At 43.0% G+C, this 21,949-nt stretch overlaps 2 protein-coding genes across 2 annotated transcripts; both read left to right on the top strand.

Annotated features, from left to right (window-relative positions):
• The first annotated feature begins 270 nt into the window (after nucleotides 1–270).
• LOC115554275 (peroxisomal carnitine O-octanoyltransferase-like) lies at nucleotides 271–11,025 on the top strand. The gene is given in 18 exon segments (XM_030370933.1): nucleotides 271–637; nucleotides 640–696; nucleotides 1,347–1,471; nucleotides 1,548–1,729; nucleotides 1,824–1,948; nucleotides 5,366–5,474; nucleotides 5,590–5,683; nucleotides 5,795–5,920; nucleotides 6,026–6,127; nucleotides 6,210–6,293; nucleotides 6,401–6,508; nucleotides 6,595–6,725; nucleotides 6,815–6,938; nucleotides 7,057–7,097; nucleotides 7,099–7,133; nucleotides 9,079–9,172; nucleotides 10,010–10,129; nucleotides 10,344–11,025. Coding segments are annotated over 18 exon segments (1,833 nt in total). The 5' UTR covers nucleotides 271–582; the 3' UTR covers nucleotides 10,465–11,025.
• A 1,299-nt stretch (nucleotides 11,026–12,324) lies between these two features.
• On the top strand, nucleotides 12,325–21,618 carry crot (carnitine O-octanoyltransferase). Its single transcript, XM_030370932.1, is given in 22 exon segments — nucleotides 12,325–12,481; nucleotides 13,138–13,262; nucleotides 13,432–13,443; nucleotides 13,446–13,504; nucleotides 13,506–13,556; nucleotides 13,976–14,020; nucleotides 14,022–14,057; nucleotides 14,059–14,159; nucleotides 14,256–14,380; nucleotides 14,486–14,594; nucleotides 15,101–15,132; nucleotides 15,135–15,193; nucleotides 15,301–15,426; nucleotides 15,540–15,641; nucleotides 15,748–15,831; nucleotides 16,710–16,817; nucleotides 16,899–17,029; nucleotides 17,118–17,241; nucleotides 17,509–17,587; nucleotides 17,777–17,870; nucleotides 18,128–18,247; nucleotides 19,439–21,618. Coding segments are annotated over 21 exon segments (1,833 nt in total). The 5' UTR covers nucleotides 12,325–12,481; nucleotides 13,138–13,147; the 3' UTR covers nucleotides 19,560–21,618.
• The last annotated feature ends 331 nt before the right edge of the window (nucleotides 21,619–21,949 follow it).

The raw sequence follows: 21,949 nt of genomic DNA, 5'->3' as shown, positions 1-21,949 counted from the left end.
CAGTGCACCCAATATTGTTGGAACAACATTTGCATTTATTCTTCATCTATCCCTATGCGTATTTGAATGGGGAATATTTATGTTATACAATATGGCCTGTTAAGCCATATCTCAGTCTCAGTCTCTGCAATGTATGCATATTTAAAATAACTTCCTATCCTCAAATGCCTCACGGGAAGGAAAGTGCAAAAAAAACTGCTAATAGAAATAACAGAGGATATAGCAGACATGCGCAATAACGCCATCCGGGAACCTTCCGGGAAACAAACGTTGTACTGCAGTCTGCGCAGAGGGCATATTGCGCACAACAACCTATATGTAAACAACCAGAACTAAAATAACTGATAAGATCATCGTTAATGCGCAATCTAGAGGGGTGAGTTGAACCTCTCAACCAAACCAATGTAAAAAATGTGACCGAGTTTAACTTAAGGTTTTATGGAACTGATCCGTACAATTAGGATTGTGCATTTACATTTGTGGCGTTTCTTTTATATAGCCTACTAAATACTTGTAATAAAAACTAAATAAATAATTAACTCAACCCAAAACTTGCTCGTCCCTACAACACTTTAAAGAGAGATGACGAATGAATTATCAGATCCTCTGCAAGAGCGGACCTTTCAGTACCAGGACAGCCTCCTCCACTCCCGGTCCCCTCGCTGGAAGGGAGTCTGTCCAAGTACCTGGATGCAGGTGAGGAGGAAGAGACCGTGTTTTATCGTCCTGTTTGTGCTCTAATGTTTATATTGACAAAACCTGGTGGGGGAAAGCGATGTTAATGTACTAGATCCAAGAGTTGTATTATCAAATCCCAGTAAAGCACAGGCTAGGTTACATTATAAAAAATAGAATATTGGCATGTCAAGTGGTTGTGTACATATTTATGAATATATAATGAAGGAAACCCAGATTGGTAATTTGATTACCAGTGAATGTGCTGTTGAGTTGAAGTACATAATGAGCAGGTGTGTGGTCATTTAGGTAATGATTCACTGCTGAATGAGAAGCTTCATGGCCTGGGGGTGCGAACCCTTTATGAGTCTGGATGATCCGCTGGCGTCTGCCAGAGGGCAGCATTGCTAACAGTCAATAACCTGGTAGGGTGTAGACATTGTTGTTGCTTTTCTATTGTTTTTCTATTAGCGCATGTAAATTTAACTTTTGCCTATTCTGAATGATTTAAGCTGAACTTCAGCTCCACAAAGGATTAACGGAACTTATGGTTTCAGTGTTAAGCAAAGGTTTCTGAGTGGTTACACCTGGAGGAGCTGGAACACCAGGGCCCTTACTACCATGATATGGCTGCCGGAGCACTCATTCTGTAGGGTTTGTTTTTTCCTCAGTGCGTCCATTTGCAACCGAGCAGGAGTACGAGGCTACAGTGGAGAATGTCAGGAGCTTCCAAGAGGGCGTTGGTCAAGTCCTGCAGCAGAAGCTACTCCACAGAGCGAGCACCAGGAGGAACTGGGTGAGGGCTCGTCCACATGTGGTCACTGGTTGGGTTAGTTAATGTGGTGCGTTTATCAAGAGTCCCTTCCCCCCAGCTGGAGGAGTGGTGGTTGAACACGGCCTACCTGGAGCTCCGGACCCCCTCTCAGCTCAACGTCAACTTTGGAGGACCAGCCCCCTACCTGGAGCACTGCTGGCCCCCCGCTGAGGGAACTCAGCTACAGAGGACCAGTGTTGGCCTGTGGTACACGCTGCAATACTGGGACCTGATCCGCACGTAAGAACACAGATATCGCAGATCAATGGTGTTTGCTCTGTGCCTGATGGTGCAGGGGCTGAATGAGATGGATGGTCTTCATGTTTGTGGTTAGGGAGAGGATGACTCCTCATAAGGCTGGCCGATCAGGGCTGGACATGGACCAGTACCGCATGCTGTTCTGCACCTGTAAGGTACCTGGAGTCACCAAGGATACCATCCTCAACTACTTTAAAACGGGTAACATTCCTGCTTAATGATTTTAATCAATGTGTTGGTCCAAATCACTATCTTTCACTCTACAAACAAGTAAAACGCTCCATCCTGCAGAAATAAATAAGTACAATCGTGCACTTTATTTTAAAGTGGCTTTCAAAACCAAAGTTACAAGGTGCTACACAAAATACAATACGATGCAATGTAGGTGCAAACATAGCAAAATTGTTCCACAGACCATTAACACACAGAAAATAAAATGAAAACGGGGATTTCCAGAAGTTGTCATACATAGAGAAATAAAACCAAAATATAAATGATAGTCTTCATGATTCATAATATATCCGAGGCGTACATAGCTTTTGGCCGTGATATTAGATATAATATTAGATAAATAAATACTCATATAATATTATTATTATATCATATATATGATTTAGATATAGAGCTCCAGGAGTTCGCAAACGGCAACAATCCCTTCTCCATGCTGTGGTTCAGTCTGACAGCTCATTGGTCAATGGGCAGCAGCTCATTTGCAACAGAGCTACAGACACCAGCAACAGCGCATTCACAAGGGACTGAAAAAAGGGGAATAGCGGCAGGCGAGATTCTTTTTCCTAAAAGCTATTTCCCGCAAACAGCTTCAAAAACATGTTTTCTAGAATTCAAATACTATGTTTACTTGTTAGGAAAACACCATAATATGTCTCCTTTAAAGCATTTGACTATATATCTTCATAAATAAACTCATACATACTGCACTGACTGTGCTGATCTGATACTAAGGGGGAGTTTGTTCCACTGCGTCAAAGCATGATCATGTTTGTTTTAAGCCTTGACCCTGGAACTGTTAACCACTTTTGATTCTCTGATTAGAATAAATGTCGAGGCGTTCTGAAATGTTAGGTGGAGCCTCACTCTTTTAGGTATCGGAAAGTTATACTCTCTTGAATTTAATTATTACTGGATGGGGAGCAAGTGTTATCAGCCAGGACTAGAGGGATGTGTTCCCTACATCCAGTGTAATCAGCCAGAGCTAGAGGGATGTGTCCCCTACATCCAGTGTAATCAGCCAGAGCTAGAGGGATGTGTTCCCTACATCCAGTGTAATCAGCCAGGGCTAGAGGGTTGTGTCCCTACATCTAGTGCTGTGAGGAGTCGTACTGTGTTCCGGAACGACTGTAAACAGGCAACTGCTGCATCGTTAGGTAAGTCAGTCAGTACGTTTACATGCACAGCTTCATCCGATTAAAGCCATAGTTTGACTATGCACCTCAGCCACCGGTTGACCTCTTTACGTCACTAGCAATAAGAAACTCAGGCGGCATTCGAGAAAGAAGTTTTCAGTAGACAGCTGTCAGTTCACTTCGGGTCAGTGTAATTTCTCTGACGCTCCACTGTTCTGACCTCTCGGTCGTATGCAGACTCCTACGGCAGCGGCGGAGCAACTCTTCCGGGCGTCCGCATACGGCAACAATCCCTTTCTCCTCCATGTCGCGTTTCAATCTGGACTTCAGAGAGTCATAGCCAAAGTTCCTTTCCCCCAATTCCTTCTCCAGCATGGCCAAGATTACGCCCCACTATGAGTCTTTACTTGTTGCTGAACTATCAGAGTCGGAGAACCCGACGCAGTCCTTAAGAATCATAATATCAGAGAATATCCACGTCAGTTCGGCCGCGGTGCAATGAATGAATAAACATAGAATAAACAAGAAAAAAACATTTATTTTGACAGATTTGCCCAAAGTTACTACTTTAAACCCAGTTGATGACCAACATTTAGAAATATGTACTCTTAATTCAGCCTAGGGTGAAAAATCGAAGTGTTAAACCTTTCCTGCGGTCGGCTCCCAGACTGTAGTCGGGGAGCACAGGAGAGACGTTCCCTCCAGGGCCGATGTTCTCTCGGGGGTAACACCCCTCACTTTGACCGGCAGTGGGTCTGCTTATAGGTCGGAATGAAGCGGCCACCGATTCTTGACAGGCTGGGTACTTTATTCGTAATTCCACTAATTTTACAGTACTCGTTTGCACAGACACAACCGGACTCGTTCATTCACTAAACTGACACGCGCAACCGCTCACTCTACTCGCTCATCCACTCACTCGCTGAAGTCACTCACACACACACTTCCATTCTCGCGCATACACATCGGTACTCTCTTAACAGAAGCGTAGTGTGTAGTGTCTCAATACATGTTGATGATGATACACTTCTTATAGGGGCTAACTTCATTGGCACGACACCAGCTTCCTATTACGGTTGGCGAAAGGTTGGTTAGGACCCAGGATGCAGAGACAGAGTCAGTACGGACAATCCACGGTTTATTGTCAGTAAAGAATAACTCAAGAGATAACCAGCGTGCCAGGCGAAGACAGGAGCGGGTGGGCGTAGCTGGCGGAGGCACCGGAGAGTGTTGCAGTCCGGGGATCATCCACTGGCGAGGAACGAATGAAAGGATAACACGACGTTAGGAATCAAAGGATTAGGTTAGGGAATCAATGTATACACGTCAGCCAAAATACCGAATGAGACGGAATAATCTGGCGCCGACGAGAAGTCCCCGCCAGGCTTAAGAAGGCGTGTGATTAGTTGATGAAGTCCAGGTGTCCCACGTTGCGGTGCCCCGCTCAGCTCGCCACGCCCCTCACCTGTCTAAGAACCAATGTCTGGGGAGCAAATCATAGAGCAATCGCGACACTTCCTCCATCGTCTTCGCCACCTTTTTAAATAAATCGCCGTTTCTCGTTTTCCGACGGCGACAACAACACGACTATCGTCTCCTTATACTTCCAGCTCACGGCCCGGGGAAAAGATCTCGAGCATGCGCAGAACGCAAAATCCTTTTCCAATCGAATTTACCGTATACATGCACGCTTAATTAGACTATCAATCGAATAATCTACAATTACAATTAGGCCATGTAGCAAACGCTTTTATCCAAAGCGACTTACATCGGTTAATACACACATTGACACACCGACGGCAGAGTCAACCATGCAAGGCGACAGCCAGCTCATCAGGAGCAGTTAGGGTTAAGTGTCTTGCTCAGGGACACATCAACACTAGGAGGAGCTGGGGATCGAACTAGCAACCTTCCGTTACGAGACAACTGCTCTACCTCCTGAGCTAAACCGACCCAATCTAGGGGCCTTAATCTGACTATCACCAACCGGATTCGATTCGATTTTAGTCTGACTAAGGTGTATGCATCTTAATAATCCAATCATAGTTGGACTAAGCCAATAGTTCGATTTTCTTGAGTGTCATGTAAACGCACTGAGAAATGAGTTGCTGTAGTCCAGGCAGGAGGAAATATGGATGTTGTTTCAACTATGTTTTTTGGGAGCCTTGATTTGACGAAGCGGTAATTGAGCGATGTGCCCTGCTTAGGGTATTAGGGCCGTGACTGTAGCATTTATTCTGGGATATTCTTCCAGAGAGTGAGGGCCCCTGTCCCTCCCATGTTGTGGTGCTGCGTCGTGGAAGAATCTTTACTTTTGATGCTCTTCATGATGGAAAGATTCTAAGTCCTCCAGAGCTGCTCAGGTTTCACACGCCCTCACACACACGCATAAATATTTTGAAGCTTCAGTACCACAAGAAACGTACTTTAATGTACTTTTGCATGTATCTGTATGTTTTTGTGTCCTGTTGTATTTAGGCAGCTGCAGTACGTGACCGAGTGTTGTGAAGGAGGGCCAGAAGGAGATGGTGTCGCTGCCCTCACCTCAGAAGAGAGAACCACTTGGGCCAAGGTGAGGCTGTCATGTACCGCATTAGAGGCGTTTGTTAAACCCAACTGTGTAGCTAACGACAAACCTCTCACCATACCTCAGTTATCAGCTCCTCTCTGTCCACCTCCCCAGGCCAGAGAGCATCTGATCAGCCTTGACCCCGTCAACACCAGCATCCTGGAGACCATCCAAAGCAGTCTGTTTGTTGTGTCTCTGGACGAAGCTAAACCCTATGCCACCGCAGAAGACTACACCCCGGTACGTACTTCAGATCGAGATCACTAGAACACTTCCAGTGTATTGTGATGTTGACTGATAACACCTTTGACAGTATGAGCTTTTATTTTTTTGCTGGCATTTCAGCTGACTTTGGCCGCTCTGGCAGGTGACCCCACCATTCGCTGGGGAGACAAATCGTACAACTCCATTTCATATGCAGATGGAACATTTGGATGCAACTGTGACGTGAGTTTTCATCTCAAAATCTCCTCTTGTAATCTCGCACGCCATTCTTCATAAATTCCCAACCTGTGAAACTCTGTTCCAGCATGCACCCTATGATGGCATGATTATGGTGTCTTTGTCTTACTACATAGACTGCAGACTTAGAGCCTCTGGTGGGAAGTGGAAGGTAAGCCATTCAGCTATGCAGTCTTTTTGGCTTGAAACATTCCATTGCTTGTTTCAAATTCCAAATGGAACTAAATTACATGGGATTACACATACTTTTCTTACCAGGGTTCAGATATGGTGAGAGACATATCTCTCCCTGAAGAGCTGCTGTTCAGACTGGATGACAGAGTACGACATGATGTCCAACTTGCCAAACAACACTTCCTGGAAACGGTGAGACAGTACGCAACCCTGGTTGTTATAATCACCCATCTAAATGTAATTTACACTGACTAAATCTCATCTGTTTGATTTCCCAGGCAAACAACCTGCAGGTTGTGTGTTGTGCATTCACCTCCTTTGGAAAATACGCCATTAAACAGAGGAAACTCCATCCTGATACCTTTGTTCAGCTGGCAATGCAGTTAGCCTACTACCGAAAGCATGGAAGGTACTGAGCCTAGAACAGGCCCTTCTTGCATCATCATCAACACACATCCTCTGGCCTGTTGGACTCAACTCTTCTCTCCCTTGTTTCAGACCAGGAAGTTGTTATGAGACCGCAATGACTCGCAGGTTCTACCACGGCCGGACGGAGACCATGAGACCCTGCACCCAGGAGGCCGTCCTCTGGTGTCAGGCCATGACCGACCCCACGTGCACTGTGAGTGCGTGTGTGTGTGCGTGTGTGTGTGCGTGTGTGTGTGTGTGTGTGTGTGACAGTAGGATATGGAATTGAGTATATGTATACATCCTTCATTATTCTTCATCTTAACACTCAGGAGGATGTGAAGAGGAAAGCTCTGCTGAAGGCGTTCAACAAGCAACAAACTCATGGCTCTGGCCCAGAACGGAGAAGGTTGGTTTCCTCTTTCTGTGTCATGAGGTTTATCCATGTGTTTTGTCATTATTCTGCCAGAGAAAATGGCAGTAATTAATGGCACTGATTATTTAATTATAATTTTCTTACGGACATTATTAGTCATCTTAATGTGGTTGTTAATTTTTGTTGGGAGAGAAATGATTTATGGCGTTTGCTTTAAACAATATTTATTATCTCGATAGTTTATTACTACTACCGTATTTTCCGCACTATAAGGCGCACCTGAGTATAAGCCGCAGCAGCTAAATTGAATGATGTGTACATGAGTTTGTTGTGCTTCGTCCACTCTGCTCCCACCACATGGAACTGGCTGCAAAAAGATTTTAAATTAACCGAAATGATTTCTTTGAACGCTTTTAAATCTACGATGAGAGCATTTCAGACCACTTCTTTTACTTGTAGATGTTTTTTATGAATTTTAATTTACTTGTAGCTGTTTTTTTATCATTTTAATTTCTGTCTATATGTTGTGAGTGTAATATTGTGAGTGTATATATGTTATTTGTTGCTGCCTCTTGGCCAGGACTCCCTCGAAAAAGAGGTTTTTAATCTCAATGGGACTTTCCTGGTTAAATAAAGGTCAAATAAAAACATAGATAAGCCGCACTGGACTATAAGCCGCGGGTGCAGTGATGTTGCTAGGTACGCGTCCTGCGTCCCTGACGCATTAAAATCTGAAAGGACGCACTAAACTCACTATCCATGGGTCCCGGGGACGCATCTCATTTTCCCCATGAAAAACGATACATTGTGAACATTAAACAACTCGTGTTTAATCACAGTAACTGGCCAAAGAAACCTTATTGTGAGCAGACCGGACAAGCGCTGTTTCAACCCTCTGCGCATCTACTCGGCGCAGACGTGATCCCCTGTACAAAGTATCGCGACATGCTAATTTAGCCGCTACCAAAACAACTAGCTCGTCACCGCTGATTTCATTTCAACAATTAAAAATACGAACTTCATAGTAAATAAACCCACTTTTCCACTGCTCGATGCTGTGCTCATTCGTGTCGATTATGTTGTAACGTTTAGGGGACGTGCTGTAATGAAATAAATGAAACATAATCCGTGGTGGTGATGAAAACTACATTGAACGGCAGCCGCCATATTGTTATGCCCAAACGGCGCCTGCGCATACATCGCGCTTCCAACGAGATCCCGTTTTTCTCGAGAAACAGGCAGAGAAGAGAGAACGCAAAAATGCCACCAAAGAAAAAGATGAAACCTATTGCAGGTCAGCAAACTATTGATGCTGCATTTTCTGTCCCCACTACTACTTCCAGCGTTTCCTGCTGGAGCCCGCCACTGGGGGGGCGGACCGGTCATAGAGCCCATAGAGTTAAAGTCGGTGGACTCGTCTGTAACCTGTAAAATCCATAGATTAGCCGCACCCAGTGCTTAATTTGAGGGGGAGCAAGGGGAGCGCGCTCCGGAAGCTCTGACGTGCGCTCCGGAACCTCTGACGCGCGCTCCGGAAGCTCTGACGTGCGCTCCGCCAGCTCCGCCACGAGCAGTATAAAAAAAAAATGCGCTGCGTAGCGGTAATCAATGAAGCAACAATCGCAACGGACCCCCCCGGACCCCCCCCACCCCCCCCCCCCCCCCCCCCCCACCCCCCCCCCCCCCCCCCCCCCCCCGTCCAATCGCCCCCCCCCCCCCCCCCCCCCCACCCCCCCCCCCCCCCCCCCCCCCCCCCCCACCCCCCCCCCCCCCCCCCCCCCCGTCAACAATCGCTACGGACCCCCCCCCCCCCCCCCCCCCCCCCCCGTCAACAATCGCCCCCCCCGTCCTCAGCGCTCCGGGAGCTCCCACTGGACAAATTAAGCACTGGCCGCACCGTTATATAAGCCGCAAATGGGGAAAAAGGCGCGGCTTATAGTCCGAAAATTACGGTAATATGAATGGATTATGCTTGCAGGTTTTGACAGGCATCTGCTGGGCCTGTATCTGGTCGCTAAGGAGGAGGGACTTCCTACTCCACATCTCTTCAGGGATCCACTTTATGCCAAGAGGTGTGGTTACGCCTGCAGTACCTGCTTAACCTATGTTCATTTATGTATTTATTTATAGTTTATTATGCAATTATTCATTGCATCGCATGGTACACAACTTGAAATAAGAAATCCATTGATAATATTTTACATTTGGTTTGAATATGCAGACAATGCAGTTGTTTCCCACGTAAGCAGAATGTATACATATAAAGATACAACCATTGGTTACCCAGAGTGCATCCTTTAAGTAGTAAGGGGATGACCACTTTCAACAGGCAGCACCTGGGATGGAAAAGTTTTTCTTTTCTAGGCTGACCATTTGAACTCTCTGTCTAGTAACCTTCTATAGTCTGACCATGTGAACTCTTTGTCTAGTTACCTTCTACAGTATACTCTGACAATGTGAACTCTGGGCTTCTTTTGCCATGCTAGAGTCTGATTTGTTGAGGGACAGGGTGAAAAGAAGTTAACGCTACTAAAGTTTCACCTGCTAAACTTAAATTCCAGTTACCTAGCGTTCGATGGAGTTGTCATAGGAAATGCAATGCTGACGTGCATTTCCGAAGTCCTTCTCACTATTCTTTTTATGATTAGGCATGTATGAATTCTTCAAAACAATTGGTCCTCGGATGTTTAAGAAATATACATTTAGATTTCTGCATTCACAGCAAAAGGGAAAATGCATGGAGTTAAATCTTATCACTGCCTATTTAAAGTGTGAAGAATTATTTTGAGTTATTGTTAAGGCAGGCAGTTTGTAATTCAGTGTGTATCCTTGCTCCCTCTAGTATTGTAAGCTCGGGGAACCCGGCAGTGTGTGAGAGTGTATGTGTAAGTGTGTCTGTGTCTCCACAGTGGTGGAGGTGGTAACTTTGTGTTATCGTCCAGTCTGGTCGGGTACCAAACGGTTGTTGGTGTTGGGGCTCCAATGGTACTGCATGGATACGGCTGCTTCTATAATATCAGAGATGACAGGTAGGAAGGTACTTTGATAAGTTACCTTAAGTAGCATTTACTGTGCAACTGATGAATATAGATCTTTTTTTATCAAACATTCATATTTTAAGAGTCTGCTTAAAAGGCTGGGCATCATAGCATCTTTGGGGCTTAGTAGGATCTTTGACAAACAATGATTATGTCTGCCATTTTAAACATTGTAATTTCAATATTAACTCTGCTCTTCTTTCAGGATTGTGATGTCCATCACTGCTTGGAAAGCTGACCCTCAGACGGATGCTGAGTCATTGTTCCAGAACCTGTGTTCCTCTCTGCATGATATTCTGCAGGCAGCCACAACCTCTCAGCTCTAACCTAAAGCACTGAACTGTCAATAGCCCTCTTCAGATCTTTAGGTTAAATTCAAGTTGAATTCAAGTCAAACTAGTTTAATATTGCATAATTATATTGTATTACATTGTACTGCTGCCAAAGAGTCCCTTGTGTAGGATAACAATTTAAAAATGTGATGTCTGTAAAGTTTTGTAAAGTTCAAATCAGGGATTAGAGCTCTTCCAGTCTTTGAAAAAATAAATTAAAAAATAGCTGTATTTTTTGGAAAGTGTAGCACTTATTAGAACTTATTGGACCAGAGTAATTGTTTGTTGTGTCTGGAACCACTGCAGTGGAAATATCAGAAGAGGTCATACTTTGTTCCTCAGTTGTCAAAAATCGGTATGACTTTTACTGGGAAAGATTGTTCCATTTAAATTATTTTATGAAAGAGTAAAAAAGTTTGATTTAAGAACTAGGCCTAGATTTCATTAGTAGTTCAATGTTTATACTTTATATCAGTGTAAATAGAAATGGCCCATGATGGAAAAAAGTACAGGTAAGCCGCCGATTATAAAGATGAATAAAGATGGATATTGCTACCAATGTGTCAGATTTCTGCTCCTTTATATGATACACTAAAAGTAACGTGGGGATATTATTGAATATATAAAAGTATTTTGAGGTCAATCCAATGCAAATTGAGGGAGCTATGAAAAAACAAGCAACCATAAGCAACATATTCACACCAATATGAAATATATAAACTTGTTTTATGACAATGCATAAAAAATGGCAGTTATCAAAAATCGAAGTGGAGTGTGTAGGCCTACTGTGTGTTAATGATTGATTAAATATAGGCACCAATTGCTGTTAGTTTTGAAGTGAAAATGAGTGAGCGCTTCTGATCACAATAAAACAATATTTAGTACTGTAATTTAAATGACATTGCAGTCTTACATATTGCTGTATGCACTTTTTGGACAATCCCTACAAATCAGCAGGAAAAGCACGTCACAGCTTGACATTCAAAGTAGTTTATTTGTTATATCATCAAAGTAGTTTGTGAAACTAGGCCAGATAAGAGTGTGGGATATCAACAAATGTCCCGTCTTTACCACAAGACTAATCTGGAAGGAATCTGTCTCCATTTCAAGACGCTATTGTGTTTTGCAAAGGAAAAAAAGGCAAACGGCAAACTAAATTCGCTGGTAGATTCATATATTTAGATTATCTTCACCTTTCGGGACCTTTATACTTTAGCGACAAAATGTAACACTATTGTATACGTAATGTAACGAAATAAGGCCACATTTTAGACATGACCGAGAAAAGCGTGGATATTATGGTTATGCTGTAATCCATTTGGATGGTATGCTGGTACGTGCAAGTTGTAAGTTGCAAATCTCCCAGCTTTCTTCGTAGTATCTCGTCGCTTTGAAAGTAGAGCGAGTTCAGTGAGGCCAACCGTACTTCTCGTCAACAAAAATGGCTGTGCCCGTAAACAGATTTATTTTCTTTGTATTTGTATCACGATGGTCATTTTAATGTAGATTTAAAATGCTCTTACACACTTGATTACATTGCTACTTTATGCCGGTCACCAATTTATGCATTGCACGGTCTTGCTGTGCGTGCAATACAATGTAAAGTTGTGTTGTTTGTTTTCGAGCTGGTTTGCTAAAGAGGCTAATGTAGCTAACAATAACAATCACTACCCAAGGAGAAACGGGAAAGCTACTATGACGAAAAGGAGACGTGCCTCCGCAAATGCCGCAAAAAAACTGGGAGATGTGCAATTTACAACTTGCACGTACCAAACGGATTACAGCATTAGCATGCCCTAATATCAGGCATGCGCAATGGCGACTTCCGGGTCTGCTGCCGCTCAGTGGGGCAAAGGTGAAAGCCCGGGTACTGCTCCTTTAATGAACCCGTCTACTCCTCCTTTAATGAGCACAGAAGAGCGTACATCCACCACAGTCCGCCCGGAGGAAGGGGTTCAGAAGCTGCCTGCGAAAGTCGTACTGAGCACAAATGTCCAAAACAGAATAACCGGTGAGTTTTGGTCTTCACTTTATTGCTGTTGTCGTAATGTAATCGGTTTGACATGCAGCCGCCGATGCCTCTCTGATCCCCAAAACCCCGTTAACATGATTAGATATTAACATTGTATAGAACACGATCGTCTTTCTTTTTTTCAAAACGTAGCCTAACCCCCCCGTTCATAACCGTTTATTAACACTAAACCATTCACTTTCAGTTTGCAAATCATATTTGATTTGATTACTCAAACATTATTAAGTGTCCAAAGAAGTCCAAGTGTCATTAAGGGCCACTAGGAGGACGTTACTGTGAATCGTTAGACACACAAAAGAGCAGCCCGTTACTATTAACTACAGACAGAGACGCACGTCAAATAATACCCAATCTATCATCTGATTAATATACCATTATTCATATAACATAATAGTAAATGTATATATATATGTATTTTTTAATATTTATATATATATATATATATATATATATATATATATATATATATATATATATATATATATATATATATATATATATATATATATATATATATATATATCTATATCATACATATATTTAAGTAAACATAAGTAAGTACATATTAAGTTTCTAATATATTCAAATAGTATTTACCTTAAGATTGAACTAGTTGTTTTGTTTTCCGCTTTAAGACGAAACATCATGGCACATCAAATGTCAGGGACTCTGCCAGAGCGGACCTTTCAGTACCAGGACAGCCTTCCTCCTCTTCCCGTCCCCTCGCTGGAGGGGAGCCTGTCCAAGTACCTGGATGCAGGTAGACGATGACTAAACAGATTTGTGATCACCAAATAGATTTCACTGTATTCCCGTATTTGGTCAAAGTTGTGATTTAAATAGTTGTGATGGCCGTCATACACCAGGCCCTGGTACATAACCAATAAACCGCCGGGAGCACTCATTCTGGAGGTTTGTTTTCTCCTCAGTGCGTCCATTTGCACCGAGCAGGAGTACGAGGCTACAGTGGAGAATGTCAGGAGCTTCCAAGAGGGCGTTGGTTCAAGTCCTGCAGCAGAAACTACTCCACAGAGCGAGCACCAGGAGGAACTGGGTGAGGGCTTGCCCCTGGCGCCACTCTCCTGACGTCTCTCTCTGTACAACTCTCAAATCTCACCTTCAGCACCTTTTAATACCCAGACAAATGATCCAATGCAGAAGCGAGAGGAAATCAAGCATTGATATACTCAAGAGTTGTTTGGCTTGCGACGTAGATCGTTATAGGCTCATTAGTACGAAATCCCACTAATGGGACATTGAGTTTAGTTGTGAACCGATTATGTTAAAGATTGCCACTTGATTATACATTTATACACTGTATATCAGCAGAGAACATGTCGCGTGGGAGTGTTGATTTATCCTCAAGTTTCCTATAAATTCCTATGAGTATTTTTTGTTACAGTTTCTGCTTTAGCAGATTAGCTCAGATTTGCGTTCTGAGCAATCATTTATCTATGTTTTTCTGTCCCCCAGCTGGAGGAGTGGTGGTTGAACACGGCCTACCTGGAGGTCCGGACCCCCCTCTCAGCTCAACATCAACTTTGGAGGACCGGCCCCCCTACCTGGAGCACTGCTGGCCCCCCGCTGAGGGAACTCAGCTAAAGAGGACCAGTGTTGGCCTGTGGCACATGCTGCAATACTGGGACCTGATCCGCACGTAAGAACACAGATATCGCGGATCAAAGTGGTGTTTGCTCTGTGCCTGATGGTGCAGGGGCTGAATGAGATGGATGGTCTTCATGTTTGTGGTTAGGGAGAGGATGACTCCTCATAAGGCTGGCCGATCAGGGCTGGACATGGACCAGTACCGCATGCTGTTCTGCACCTGTAAGGTACCTGGAGTCACCAAGGATACCATCCTCAACTACTTTAAAACAGGTATTGTATTTTCCTCATCACAAAAGTATTTGCCCCCATCCCTCTCCTTCGTTGACATTAAGATGAGGCAACGAAATGTGTGATTTTATTTGGTGATTCTCCCAGAGAGTGAGGGCCCCTGTCCCTCCCATGTTGTGGTGATGCGTCGTGGGAGAATCTTTACCTTTGATGCTCTTCATGATGGAAAGATTCTAAGTCCTCCAGAGCTGCTGAGGTATCATTGATGCACACACACACACACACACACACACACACACACACACACACACACACACACACACACACACCACACACACACACACACACACACACACACACACACACACACACACACACACACACACACAGTGTACCAAAGGTGAATGCTTGCTCAGTTCGAGGGAGGGGAGGTCATGTGAGACGTTATCACTATGTGGGTGGTAGTTCAACAACCTTCTTGTTTTGTTGTTTTATAAATCTCTGGGCATGCGTACAAACGGAGCTCTGTAGAATCACCCTTTATCTTACAGGTCATTATAAACTATTATGTTTGCTGTATCACTATTGTTTGCAATTATAGCAACAGTAATAAGTCCTGCTGCTTGTTGTTTTGCACATACAGCATCGGATTTGGAGCACTTTTAAAGTTTTAAATGTTGGTGTCAAAATGTTATATTAATTGTTTTCCCTTGATCTTTTTACATTTTGAGGCTTTCCCTGATATGCATGTCATGCTTCTAGGCAGCTGCAGTACGTGACCGAGTGTTGTGAAGGAGGGCAGATGGAGATGGTGTCGCTGCCCTCACCTCAGAAGAGAGAACCACTTGGGCCAAGGTGAGGCTGTCATGTACCGCATTAGAGGCGTTTGTTAAACCCAACTGTGTAGCCACAAACCTCCCACCATACCTCAGTTATCAGCACCTCTCTGTCCACCTCCCCAGGCCAGAGAGCATCTGATCAGCCTTGACCCCGTCAACACCAGCATCCTGGAGACCATCCAAAGCAGTCTGTTTGTTGTCTCTCTGGACGAAGCTAAACCCTATGCCACCGCAGAAGACTACACCCCGGTATGAACTTCAGATCCAGATTACTAGAACACTTCCAGTGTATTGTGATGTTGACTGATAGTGTTCCAACAAGAAACGTTTTTTGGCCTTTATTTTTCTTACCCACATCCCAGCTGACGTTGGAAACTCTAACGGGTGACCCCACCATTCGCTGGGGAGACAAATCGTACAACTCCATTTCATACGCAGATGGCACGTTTGGATCCAACTGTGATGTAAGTTCCAATCTCTGATCCTCCTCCTGCACCCCTTCGCACAGGAGGACAACACAACCTTTTTACTGCCTTAACTTCAATGTGAACTCTTCACTGTCTGTTCCAGCACGCACCCTACGATGCAATGATTCTGGTGTCTCTGTGTTACTACATAGACCAGAGACTTGAAGCCACAGGTGGGGAGTGGACGGTAAGCATCACATTCAAATTGTGGGCCTACTGTAGATCCAAAGAGACTCCAGCTCATTTTATTATGCGGGCCATAATGGATAACAAGGTCTTTGTTATAAACCCGCTCAAATTTGTGATTGACCCATTTCCCATTCCCAGCTGGAAAGTATGCCTTTCTATTTATCTGATGTGTCATTTTCAAAGTAATGAAGCCACTGGAAAATAGGGTTAGTAAACAGCAGAAAGCAGCATGGAGGCCAGTGAAATCTAGTTCCTGTTTGTTTACGCCCCAACGTCTGGAACTTCCACACCCGTCATAGCATTACACAGGACCGGGGCTAAGTCGTGTGACCCGGCTGTCTGTTAGAGGTCCCACAACATGCCACCAGGTGTGGTGTGATTAGCCGTTACAAGCCGTTTTGGACATTGAGGAGCATGTAGGAGTAGAGCTTCTCGTTCTGCAGGCTGGCTGAAGAGATTAGGGGATGTGATGTAAAAATCCATATGTTGTCTCCTTTTAATCATCTAAAGCTTTGTTCCTGCTCCTTGTATTGTCTAGCCAGTACCTTTCCTCAGTGTCATCTTAACGTCAATCTTTGTGCTTGGGGTAAACCGGTCACAAGGGAGAGGCATCCCCTTAAGCACTCTTCTACTTGATAAAAACACAGGCAACTATGTATCTTGGGTAAACGTTACCGGGTTTGATCATTGACATCTGTATTGTGGGGAGGATGTGAAACTGTTTTAATAGCTCTGTCTAACTGTATTCTGGACTCACTCTGCTAGAGAGGATTCTAGCGTAGGCATACATTAATATAGGTTAATTGTCTACAACTATTGTGTGCTTTTTGCATTTAGAAGTCTCATCTGTCCTCGAAATCTGTCCTTTATAACCAGGGCTCTGATGCTGTGAGAGCCATGCCTTTCCCTGAAGAACTGGTTTTCACAGTGGATGCCAAAGTCAGAAGTGACATCAACCGGGCAAAACATCACTACCGGAACACGGTGAGCAAGGAGCAAACATTAGGGGTTGGATCCAGATCTGAAGGTTATTTTCACTTACTAATATTCTGTTTGATTTCCCAGGCACAAAACCTGCAGCTTGTTTGTTATGCATTCACCGCCTTTGGAAAAGAAGCCATTAAACAGAGGAAACTCCATCCTGATACCTTTGTTCAGCTGGCAATGCAGTTAGCCTACTACCGAAAGCATGGAAGGTACTGAGCCTAGAACAGGCCCTTCTTGCATCATCATCAACACACATCCTCTGGCCTGTTGGACTCAACTCTTCTCTCCTTGTTTCAGACCAGGAAGTTGTTATGAGACCGCAATGACTCGCAGGTTCTACCACGGCCGGACGGAGACCATGAGACCCTGCACCCAGGAGGCCGTCCTCTGGTGTCAGGCCATGACCGACCCCACGTGCACTGTGAGTGTGTGTGTGTGTGTGTGTGTGTGTGTGTGTGTGTCGGTGTGTGTGTGTGTGTTGGTGTGAGTGGGTGTCAGTCTGTGTGTGTGTGTGAGTCTGTTTGTGTGTGTGGTGTGTGTGTGTGTGTGTGTGTGTGTGTGTGTGTGTGTGTGTGTGTGTGTGTGTGTGTGTGTGTGTGTGTGTGTGTGTGTGTGTGTGTGTGTGACAGAAGGATAAGGATGTGAGTATATGTATACGTCCTTCATTATTCTCCATCTTAACTCTCAGGAGGATGTGAAGAGGAGAGCTCTGCTGAAGGCGGTCAACAAGCACAACAAACTCATGGCTCTGGCCCAGAACGGAGAAGGTGGGTTTCCTCTTTCTGTGACATGAGATTTATTTGTGTGCGTATTCCCCATCTTTGTATTGTATTGAAGACATTCCTAAAATAGCTGTGGACATCTTGGAGTAACTTTTTGATTGCATACGTGTTAAACTATATTAAACTATAAAAAATATTATATGTATCACAATATTTCGCAATTCTTGCTTGCAGGGTTTGACAGGCATCTGCTGGGCCTGTATCTGGTCTCTAAGGAGGAGGGACTTCCTACTCCACATCTCTTCATGGATCCACTTTATGCCAAGAGGTACAGTGAAAACTCAAACCTGCTTGATGAATTGAAAACACTCATTAAGAAGTGTGTGTGTGTGTGTGTGTGTGTGTGTGTGTGTGTGTGTGTGTGTGTGTGTGTGTGTGTGTGTGTGTGTGTGTGTGTGCGTGCGACGTGCGTGCGTGCGTGCGTGAGTGCGTGCGTGGGTGTGTTACATTGTGCATTTGCTTTTTGGAAGCACCGGATACCGGCTGGTTAGAGTGTGTCTGTGTAAAGTGTCTCTGTGTCTACAGTGGTGGTGGCGGTAACTTCACGCTGTCGTCCAGTCTGGTCGGGTACACTACGGTCCTGGGTGCTGTAGCTCCGATGGTGCAGCATGGCTATGGATTCTTTTATCGAATCAGAGACGACCGGTGAGAACTATTTATGTTGCTTAGTCTGTATAGATTCTGTAGATATGTCATATGCAAGCTACCATCACATTATAATGCTATTATATTGGACATCGGTGGTTTGTTTTAGATCAGTGTTTCTCAAACTTTTTATACCGTGTACTATCTCAGAAAATATTTGTCTCCCCAAGTACCACCATTATGACCGTTGTTATAAAATAAAACAAAATCCAGTTGCGTTGGCCTGCGCCGCGGCCCTATTCATCTACGCACAGCTCACGCAGGAGGCAACCAACAACATTTTTGTAAAAGCCTAATTATTATTACAAAATGATAAGACTAATGAGAAGGCTGCGTATTCGGTTGTGAGATGACGTTTGAGATGCGATGGTTTCATGGATTAATTTCTAAGGACATCAACACATACCACCACTTAACGCCTGGGCTCGGTTTCCTGTCACAGTTCTTTATAGTTCTGCTCAAAATATTCTCTTCCTGTCTGCACTTCACTTCCAAATAGTTCCCGCAGTGTTCATAATTGTAGCACTTATATCTTGCCGTCAGTTTAGCTTGTAATCTTGGATGTCTACGGAACAGGCTGATATTGAAACAGAAATGTGAGAGGAAAGGCACTTCTTTTTTTAAACCCCATTTTTAATGATATCATATGATGGTTAATATATTTCCATTCGTACTAGTATTTTGATATTATTATTTTTTTAAATGATTATTATTTTTTATTATTTTACATACCACTAAATAGTGAATCGTGTACCACCGGTGGTACGCGTACCATAGTTTGAGAACCACTGTTTTAGATAATGGACAGCTAGTTTGGTTGTAAGTCAACAGACAACTAGTTTGGTTGTATTAGCAAGTTGACAGCTAGCATGGTTGAATCTGTTAATGGACAGCTAGTTTGGTTGTATTATTATAATAATAATAATAATAATAATAATAATAATAATAATAATAATAATAATAATATTCATTATATTTATTTAGCGCTTTTCAATGACCCAAAGACGCTTACAGTGAAGGGGGGGACCTTACTCACCACCACCAGTGTGTAGCACCCACTTGGGTGATGCACGGCATTATAAGTAATGGATACCTTTGTTTGTTGCATTAACTATGATCTATTTTGATCATGGCTACCTTGTGCATTGACTTCATGGAATGTATATCTTATGTGATAATCTCTACCGGCAGGATTGTGATGTCCATCACTGCTTGGAAGTCTGACCCAGAGACAGACGCAGAGTCACTCTTCAAGACCCTGTGTTCCTCTCTGCATGATATTCTCCACTTAGCCACAACATCTCAGCTCTAACTACCCATAACTGAAGTAGTCCACACACTATGAGCGTCTAGGAAAAGAAATGGAAACCCAGGTTCGGCATTGAAAATAAAGGTGAGATGACTGTCATGAATGCTCCATGTTAAGAGGCCGCTGCTTCCGTTGGTTCAGTCTCACAGGAAAGCGACCGGCTTGACATAACTTGTCGACTGCCTTTAGGTCAACCCTTCTAAGTGATACGACATGTAGGTTTAGGTTTAAAAATGAAGAAAGTTGCTTAGATGCAGCTGGTTTTAAAACATCAAACAGAGCTGTAATCTGATTCCTCATGGTGAGGTCAATGTGAACTGGGCTAAAGTTGAAACAGTTTGAACTTTGAGTGCAGCGTGACTGTAGGGAGTCTGAGCTGCCCTCTACGCCCGGGGCAGAGCAGCCCTAGGACAGGCTTCACACGCCACTCCAAAGGAATACACTGGCAACACAGAGGCTCAAAGCTCATCAAGGTGTGACCGTTTCACACAGATAGAAAACCTGCTCATTATATTATACATATGATATTTTTTCATATGATATTTTTGTCTTCCTAATGATAACATAATGAACACTTAAGCACTTGCTCTTTTCCCCATTCAGCTTCCTGCCGACCTCTTATGGTGGCCTGTTTAATTCAGGCACATATCCAATTTTGTTAATTTTTTTAACTTGTTTAATCATAATTATTGACAATGAACAATAGCTAGTCAAGTAGTTGTGGGCATTGGGTAGTCTACATCAGGGTTCAGCAACCTTTTCGACATTCTTCGTTAATGAGCGTGCCTTATGCAACAATATATTAAAAATTACGCTGAATTATGACACAGCAACCAAAAACATTTCCAGAAGACCTGGAATTGTACTATTTCCATATAGTCCATCCACAATCATGCATCAACATTTTAAATGTTTTTGTGGTTGTTATATTTGCAACATGGGCTTGCAAATTATAATTACATATGTCCCATCTTAAAACACCATTTTCAGAAACTCATTCAAAAACACATTGAACTGTGAGAAATGTAAAAAACGAGAATATATGAGAATGTTGGAACCATCCACATCAATATCTTTAAGACATGTACAGCTTTGCATGACCATGTGAAGGCGATGCATACAGGCCACTTGCAACAATGTTTTAAATTTTTTCTTCTCTATTACCCACAACATTAAAAACTATTAATTGATCCCATTTCAGAGCACTGCTTTCTGTTACTAATTTAAGCATATTTGCACTGGTAGGAAATGCCAAAAACAGAATAAAGTGCATTTAAGAAAAAATAAAAAAGGGCTTTTTATTTATTTTTGAAGTGTGTCAATGATTATGCTGCCCCGTGCCAGCGTTGGCACGCGTGCCTAGGGTTGCCGACCCCTGGTCTACATTAATGGACATTACAATTACATTTATGTACCTTTTAATTTGAGGTATATTCCTAACATAGTGAAATGCATTTTGTGACAAATAATTGATAATTCAATCTTGATACTTTTGATTACTTTCAACTGGATATTCTGTTCTCCGTATTAAAAGGCTTTAGATTTTGCCAAAAAGGTATAGGGGTATATTAACTTGTCCTTGTTCATTCATGATTTTTTATTTTACTAGCCTGATAATTGTTATGAACTGCTGAAAGTCTGAAGCCAGTGAAACAAAATATGTTTCCCTTATATTTTGTTCTCCGTCCAATGAGGTTCAATGAGTAAACTTTATTAAAGAACAAACTTACAGTATATTGCTGATGAGATGTGTGTTCACTATAATGTCCATGAGTGACCATTCATACTCTAGTCATTTTAGACTAACCCTGAATGTTTTAAAAAGCAAAGCAAAAATGATCCTATATGTTGAATGAATTTCAGGCTTTGGTTGACTTTGTTTGAATACCTACCCAATGAAGTGATTATTGAATGTGAAATAGGAATTCTGTATTGAACATTGAAATATGAGTCACTAATCTGCAATGTTTTTATTTTATGTGAAATAGTTAAACTGTTTAGAGAACTAAAATTACTAATGTAAACCTGATCCTTCTTTAAATAAACTAACGTGCTGCTTAAAGAATGCTTTTTTATTGCAGATAAAAGTACTAATCCAGTGAGCTGAAGCTGGAAAGCAACACGGACACCAATTTTTATATCGTACAATCATTGTAAATGCAGACTTCTTCTCCCACACACAATGTTTTAACAAAGGCTTCAATCACTATCTGGCTGTAATATCAATGTAACACTGAAATAGTCCTATAGTAATCCTCTTGTGGCTACGAAGCATAAAGGCCCATTCACACCCTACGGTAAATACGGATCCGGACCGTTTCGTCCGGTCCCAGAGGTGCTGTCACACTAAATCTGTACCGGCTGCCAAATTTGTACCGGGCGCAAATTTGTAC

Source organism: Gadus morhua, chromosome 11 (assembly GCF_902167405.1).
Source record: "Gadus morhua chromosome 11, gadMor3.0, whole genome shotgun sequence".
NCBI lineage: Eukaryota > Metazoa > Chordata > Actinopteri > Gadiformes > Gadidae > Gadus > Gadus morhua.
This window is presented reverse-complemented; position numbering and strand designations above follow the sequence as displayed.